Raw genomic sequence first — 8,686 nt, 5'->3', positions numbered from 1 at the left:
ATTGTACAAACTAATTCCATGGACCTCGTACTCTTTCCATACACCTAAGGGTTTTATCATTATGAAGTGAATTTTTTTTTCTAATTTAAGATCGGTATTAATTAGTCACGTTCACAAATATAGTTAGCAATGTCTGGCCTATTTGGTTTTGGATCAATAATTGAGACCATTTTGTACAAGACATGCTTACATTCTTATAAATGTCGAATCGCAGAGATTGCACTTTCTACAAATGTCGAATCGCAGAGATTGCACTTTGTACAAATGTCGAATGGCAGTGACTGCACTTTCTACAAATGTCGAATCGCAGTGACTGCACTTTCTACAAATGTCGAATCGCAGTGACTGCACTTTGTAGAGAAATTCAGAACAGGATCGCGGTCTCTCTGACCGAACAAGGTTCTAGGAGGTGATCTTTAGGAATCATAATTTTGTAATAAACATTAAATAGTTGGGTATAACTCTGACTAGGACTTTAGTTTTTAATCTTCAAATGCTCTTAATGAATATTATTCGCCACTCCCCACTATAAAAAACAAACAAAATTCATATCGATGAACCCACTGTTGGCACGGTTTAATACACAGTAATAGCGAAAAGGCTCCTTATAAATATAGTTAAACGATATAAAACTGCCTAGAGTTTAAATGTTTATGGCGTTTTTATACTGTTTTATACTGTTTTCGTCATCAAGTCATCAAACGTGTTCTCTCTGTTGCCACTGCTCTCGAATAAGGTCATATAGTTACATTATGTGATTAACTCTTGTAAATCTCCGAACCCTTGAAATATTTATTTGCTTTTCAATAAATATAGCATGACATTTACACTGATACGTACTTCTCCAAACCCTTCAGAAATGTTATTGCGTATTTTAAAATGATTTAGAAAGTATATAAAAACCAGCATGTTTGATATTTTAGAGATATGTGTTAACATTACAAGATCTGCAACATGTTCGGAGTTTTGACTCTTGTGTTAGTATTCATTACATGTAAGTAACGTATTTACTAGTGTTAATTGTTTTTGTTTTAATATTTGTAAAATAGCATAAACCATGTTTATTCTTTGCAAAATACAAAATTAAGTGTGTGGACTTAACGCTGTAATATTGCAATGTGCAAATTTAATCAAAGGTAAATTTAGTATTAAATGTTTTTGTTTTTTTATATATTTAACAAACCTCCGCTCATTTTAAACTTCAATTATTTAGTGAAACTCGGTCGAGAGTGAGATAAACAAAAACAAAACAAAAACAAAAACCGGTGCCACCATATACCGAGTACCAGCAGGGGTAATGTAACATATCATCTTTGATACATATTTGTAAAGATTTTCAGCCTCAAATTTGGGAGGCAGTACACACACACACACACACACACACACACACACACACACAGAGAGAGAGAGAGAGAGAGAGAGAGAGAGAGAGAGAGAGAGAGAGAGAGAGAGAGAGAGAGAGAGAGAGAGAGAGAGAGAGAGAGATCTGGGACCGGATGTCTGAATGTTAGTTAGCTTAACCAGTGGTTAACAGACATTTTCAAAACCAAATAATAATAATTGAAAACAATATTACAACTTGATTTAGAACAATGAAAGATATACATACATAATCAAATCTTAAGTTTATTTTGTATTTGTGCAAAAACAATTAAAATCAATATATTAGATTAATTAATGTAATAAGTGATTTAAACAACCGGGGCCTGGCCTTGTATTTGCACTTTCCCAGACACGAAAAGACATAATAAGTGATTTAAACAACCGGGGCCTGGCCTTGTATTTGCACTTTCCCAGACACGAAAAGACATACCGCGGCACGTTATGGTGCGTGGAGGTGAGGTCGACCATACGAGACATCGCACTGGAGGTCAATGTTCTATGTTTTATGGAAACTTCGAATATTCAGTTTCTTGTAGTGATTTTGAGGTTATTGTTTATTGTAGTATTAAAATAAAATTAAATGATTTCTTCTTTGTACCACGCTGCTTTGGGTGTGTTGTTGTGGTGGTGGTGGTGGTGGTGGTGGTGGTGGTGGTGGTGTGTGTGTGTGCGTGTGTGCGTGCGTGCGTTCGTGCGTGTGTGTGTGCACAAATATTTATTGTACTTATTCACATTTCAGCCACGACGGATGGGCTAACAGTTGACTGTGACACATTCAATCCTGCGATCTGTACCCCAGATGCCAACCGGTACTGCTTCTCAGATGGGACAGTCGTAATATCAGATTGTACAGCTAAACAGAAACTATGCGAGTAGGTTGATAATAGCGTTAGGTTTATCAATAAAACACATAACAAGTCATTGTTTCTACTGCTGTAATTATTTCAGTCTAAAAACGTGAAGCATCATTATTTGCTAAAATGTCGTACTTAATTACCACTAAATAGTATACTATGTACCGTATTTAAAGACGGTGTAGCCATAGATGACAGTTATTTCAGACCTATATTTAGCATTAGTGGCTATAGAACTTTTATTAATAATAGTAGGCGTGGATTATTTATGCACTTCTGTCTGCCTTGGGGCAATATATCCTAAAAAGGACAATACTTCAAACCAATGGGTTATTTAAATACTACGGAGGTAACCTACTTGTAATCATCAAAGAAAGATTTCAAAAGAGATTTCACAATTTCTAGTAGTTTTTAATGAGGAACTATTTCTTAAACTGGACTATATTAAGCTGCTACAAGAAGTTACAAGTAACAACACGAGAAATGGTGTGTGTGGTGTCTTGGATTGTAGCTGTTTTAAAGGTTACTGTTGTTTTTATAATAGGATTTTTTTTTAATTTAAAGTACATTCTGTAGTCTTCACACGATTAGAAGGGACCCCCCCCCCCCCCCCCCCCCCCAAACCCTCCCCCTCTGGTTCTTACTGGCCTGAGATAGACAGGGGCGTAGCGTGATCTGGACCTGTGGGGGTTGGAATATGAACCAAGTGGACCCCGGATCCCCACCCCCTCAGCCTACGCCCCATATACATAAAAATATACGGTAGGATTCAGATGCACCCAAATAGAAAACAGTAGTAAGCAAAGATAAATAAACAAGCACACAGAAACAGTATGTACATAGCACAGGTTAATTAATGGATTCATCTCTGTTAAGCGGCAACATGTTATAATCTGCCGCCTTACTACGGTATTTTTCTAAACTCACTACATTTGACTGTATTTTCAGCAAAAGTGACACTTCGACTATTGATGAGACTTGGAATGCCTGCCGAACAACAGGTAATGGTCACCACTGCGGGATATAGATATATATAATACTATATAATATCCTAGGAAGTTAATATATACTCAACACAAAACAACCGACGAAAGTATACATGTACTAATATTCTGTCTATTTCATCATTCTTACATTCATGGATGAAATTTTTATTAAAAAAAGAAGAGAAAAAAAGAAGAGATAAATGGACCATTACACAGAATGTGTGTGTAAATAAATGTCACATTACTTGTCTACACTGACCTCACAATAACCATCAACACGACTAAAGCCAAAATCACAGTCCTCCGCTGCAACGACTCGCATAATGTTAAATGTCCCTACAGGTCAGTAGGAGGTGTGGCCACCGCGGACGTCAATGCAGGCTTGACAATGTTGTCTCGTAGACTCAATAAACCTGTTCACCAGCATAACTGGCATAGTGTGCCACTCCTGTACAAGGGCCTGCTGCAGCTGCTGAATGTTTAGCGGATCAGGATTTCACATGTGAACTCGTATACCAAGTCCAACCCACAGATGTTCAATGGGATTGAGGTATGGTGACAGTGCTGACCAGGGCAATACATCCATATACGTTATCATGTTGAAGTGCCATGTGCAGATGTTTTGCGAGATATGGAACAACAGGAGCAATGAGTTTGTCTCAGTAATATCTGTGAGGTTACTATGAACAAGATGAAGGTCAGGTCGACCTCACCCAGAAATCCCAACCCACACCATGACGCTACTTCCGCTAAACATATCCACTTCCGTTACACAACAATTCTGGTATCTCTCACCTCTTCTGTGGTATACCCTGATAGATCCATCCGCAATTCTTAAGATGAATCTCGATTCGTCACTAAAGGAAACATTTCTCCAACGAATTCTGGTCCATTGCATATAATGTCTTGCCCACTGCAGATGTAGCGTATCATATAATGGGTCGTTGTGCACGGATGTTGTTTGCTTTCAGCGGGCCTGATGCGAGGTCGGTATGGGATCGATCCCCATCGGTGGGCTCACTGGGCAATTTCTCGTTCCAGTCAGTGCACCACGACTGGCATATCAAAGGTTGTGGTATGTATTACCCTGTCTATGGCATGGTGCATATAAAAGATCCCTTGCTGCTAATCGAAAAGAGTAGCCCATGAAGTAGCGACAGCGGGTTTCCTCTCTCAATATTTGTGTGGTCCTTAACCATATGGCTGACGCCATATAACCATCAATAAAATGTGCTGAGTGCGTCGTTAAATAAAAAAAGTAAATTAAAAAAAAAAACCCAAAAAACAACAACATTGCTTTCTTTTTTTTAGTAGTTGTTTATTTTATTAATCTATTTACTATTATTATTGGTGGTTTTTGTTGGGGTTTGGGGGTGGGGTTTTTTTTATTGTTGTTGGGGTTTGGGGGTTTTAAAAATTATTTGTTGTTTTGTATTTTATTGTTTTGTTTGTTTTGTTGTTGGGGTTTTTATGTGGGGGGTTTTCGTTGGGGGGGGGGGGGGGGGGGGTGTAATTATGTTCTGTTCTCTTCTTTTCTTGCTGTTCTGGATTTGTTTGTGTTTTTGTTTTGTTTTGAAATTGTTGCCCCACCCTACATTTCTGTTTATGGATACGTGTAGCCATAATTCGGTTATACGTGAAACTATTTATAAGGTGGAATAAAGAGACTAAATAAAGTATTTGTGTCGCCAGATTGATGTATTGTAACACTAATGTAATTGTTGGCCATTCAATAGATCAACTGTCAATACGTACTATCATACCTTTAAACTTCTGGTCGTAATCTGTATAAATATTTGTTAGGAAAAAACCCAAGATTTTAATAGTAATGTATATTGCTTTTCTAACAGAATCGTCCACAACAACAACAGCAACAACAGCCACAACATATGGAGGTGGTAGCGGTGGTGGTGAAACTACGGTATGTCTTCTGAAACGAGTACAACTAATTAGCGTGTAGCTGTTTTAGGAACTGCTGTCGTTTGTCAGTAGAATTTTAATCAAATGTCTTTGTAATAAAATAATGTGGGCGGTCGGTGTCCAATGTTCACTCTACTCAGGTTAAATCCTTCTACACATAAGCGTGCTAGGCTATATGGGAGCCCGTACGCCTATATTTCTACCTGTCACATTAGAAATTATCACACCTGGCACACATGCACTCTGTATTGGTAAGCTCTGGAATGTACCATTGTCTTTAAAACAAAAAAAGACAAAACAGAAAAACACAACAAAAAAACCCCAGAAAAAAAAACTAAATTAAAAGATACAAAACCCCCAAACTGACCCTTATTTTGAGAATATTCATTTTTAATTTAGTAAAGGTTTCATTGGACACAATGTAATTTACAACAATATTATTATTATTATTATTATTGTTGTTGTTGTTGTTATTGTTATTATTATTATTATTATTATTATTATTGTCATTGTCAGGACCGTAGCTAACGGTAAAAATAATACTGGTCATTCATATTTACGTTTTAAGTATGTAACCTACATGGAATGGCTGCAAAATGGTATTTCAGAGCTTCTAGATTTCAATTTTTTTTAGGGGAAGGGGCATGCCACCGGACCCACTAGTGGCTTGCGACTTGCATGTTCGTCCCAAGACTTCATCCCCCTCCCCCCCCCCCACACACACACATACACACACTCCACCCTTCCCCCACCCCCACCCCCACCCCACCCCCACACACAAATTCCTAACTATGGCTCTGATTGTTGTTGTTGTTTTGAATAACAATATCAGTTATCATTTAATATAAAAATCAGATTTAGTAAAGACAATGGTAAAAACATTTTAATTGTCACGTGCATGCGTGTATTCGTATATGTATAGCTAGCTATAAGCCTATGTATATATCTGTATTTCAGACTGTATATATCTGTATTTCAGACTGTGTATATCTGTATTTCAGACTGCATGCAGGTCGGCAATAGCGTTTATGTGGATATTCGGATACCTGATCACCATTTTTACTACGTAGGAAATATTACAATAACCACATCCGTGTCACATACGTGTGTTGGACTGCTTACCGTGTTTGGTTTTGTTTTTGTCTGTAGATTTAATCTGCTCGTAAAGTATTTTTAGAACATGTTTCTTCTTTCTGTTTGAGTGCAGGATGTGTAGGTGAAAACTTACGCAATGATTGCTGAAGTTGAAAAATCACATATTTAGCAATAATAATTACAATAAAATAATCTTTAAACAAATTCCTGACTTCGAGTGATTTATTTGTGAGGGGGCGGGACGTAGCCCAGTGGTAAAGCGCTCGCTTGATGCGCGGTCGGTTTGGGATCGATCCCCGTCGGTGGGCCTATTGGGCTATTTCTCGTTCTAGCCGCTGCGCCACGACTGGTATATCAAAGGCCGTGGCATGTGCTATCCTGTTTGTGGGGTGGTGCATATAAAAGATCCCTTGCTGCATTAGAAAAAATGTAGCGGGTTTCCTCCGATGACTACATGTCAGAATGACCAAATGTTTGACATCTGATAGCTGATTATTAATAAGAGTGGTGTCGTTGAACCAAACAAACGTTTTGTTTGTGAGAGCTGTGCTGAACGGCCAGTGGCGAGTCCAGAGTGAGGTTCGACGGGACACTGGGACGTGTTGTTTGTGAGATCTGTGCTGAACGGCCAGTGGCGAGTCCAGAGTGAGGTTCGACGGGACACTGGGACAGTTTGAGCTGCTACCCAACCCACTCCCTTCACAACCGCTGAAAGTGTCCTATTAAACAAAAATAATAACCGACAAATTCAAAGGAACATGATCTGTCGTCAACGTCCCTAACTGCGTTATGCTTGCCACTCCGTTCAGCTTGTTTTCTCATGAATGGTTCACGCAATCAACATCCGATTTGTTGTCGTCTGTTAGTCGTTCAATTGTGAGGTTTTTCTTCACAGTTCAGGAACATTTTCATTACCAAAAATGTTCAGACAAGTAAGTATCTAAATACAAAACTTTACAAACCCGTAAATATGTCGGTTCCACGTGACGTAGAAATTGACTTAAAATGGTGGAAGATGAATTAACATTCGGTGCGCGTCACATGCTATTTTTGTATTATGTATATATATATATATATATATATATATATATATATATATATATATATATATTACAAACTTCACTGGTATGACAGGCCCGTAGCCAAGGGGAGTGCGACGGGTGCGAACGCGCGCGCGCGCACACACACACACACACACACACACACACGAAAATTTGAGTTCCGCCTATTATAAGTATTAAATGCTAGTTTATTCGAAGCCATTATTGGAAGCCCGTCATTTGATATTATTTGGCTCGTATCTGTAGAAGCTCAAATATTAATTTCAGCGTTCGGAAATTTCCGTAAATAATTATTTATTTGGCCAAAAATGGTGCATGTGTTACACGAATGATATTACAAGGCGTCGTTATGGGTATATTCAGTTGAGAACCAGTCTATCATGTGGCGCGCTATTTTGTCGACTTACAAACTACGACTATCATGGGACGACCTGAGCAAAGACAGCGAAACAAAAAACGTGCAGCCAAGAGCTGGCAAACGATGGACGCTTTTCTCATGAAAAAAAAAAAAGTTATAATATAACTGGTCAATAAAATAAATACGTTTACGAAATATCTTTATCAACTACGATCACCCGAAACATAATGACAGTTAAATATGATTATTGACTTTGTTGCATTCGGCGAATTGCTTTTCATATTGCATGTTGTTTAGAGATGAATTTATTTAACAGCTCACTCTGTCAAATGCGTTCTCAAGTCAACCCTGTCTGACATATGACTGGTACCGGTACCGTAAATATGTTTAACATGTCATACATTTCATTCCGTCTCGAATAAAGTCAGTGGTGGAACTTGGATTGCAATACCCTTGTCGAATTAACAGTCAAGGGGGAGCAACTGACTTAAATATTATTCACGAAAGCGATTTCGATGCCGTCAATACACCAAATAGAAAACAAAGCTATGCCCAATACCAAAATTTAAACACACTGATGGGGTCAATTTTACCACGTGCGCGTTTAGTGATTCATTTGTTATTTTTCTAGATTCCTGTTTTTTACAAACTATGAATCATTGTCTGTTAATGATAACATTATACTCATCATACAGCCCCTCACAGGCGTACGGGCTTCAATTTTTCTCGGAGTTGGGGGTGGTGTGGGCAGGCTGAGTTTTGCCCGAATTTAAAGGATTTGTTTTTAAAATGCCCGAATTATCGACATTGCACCATCGACGAATAAAGATGGGAAATCCCCTCGTTTTTAAACGCTAACGTATATTTTTGACTATTGTAACCGTTTTTGATAACTTAAATAATACTTTACTTAGATTTTATTGTTTAGATAATTAAGTTCCGTACATTCGAAGTGTTTTGGTCATCCAGGTGTTTTTAATATCTCAGTTGTAACTTTATCCAAATGTGTTACAGGTTTGTAGATTAAGT

The 8,686-nt window shown here is 38.0% G+C and overlaps 1 protein-coding gene across 1 annotated transcript; it reads left to right on the top strand.

Annotated features, from left to right (window-relative positions):
- The first annotated feature begins 954 nt into the window (after nt 1–954).
- LOC121382983 lies at nt 955–6,386 on the top strand. Its single transcript, XM_041512693.1, has 5 exons — nt 955–994; nt 2,123–2,255; nt 3,186–3,238; nt 5,074–5,144; nt 6,145–6,386. The coding sequence occupies exons 1-5, from the start codon at nt 955–957 to the stop codon at nt 6,211–6,213; spliced, it is 366 nt and encodes a 121-aa protein (XP_041368627.1). The 3' UTR covers nt 6,214–6,386.
- Nucleotides 6,387–8,686: the final 2,300 nt, after the last annotated feature.

Source organism: Gigantopelta aegis, chromosome 10 (assembly GCF_016097555.1).
Source record: "Gigantopelta aegis isolate Gae_Host chromosome 10, Gae_host_genome, whole genome shotgun sequence".
In the NCBI taxonomy this organism is placed as follows: Eukaryota; Metazoa; Mollusca; class Gastropoda; order Neomphalida; family Peltospiridae; genus Gigantopelta; species Gigantopelta aegis.
Note: the sequence above shows the minus strand (reverse complement) of the source record. Positions and strands in the feature narration are given on the sequence as shown.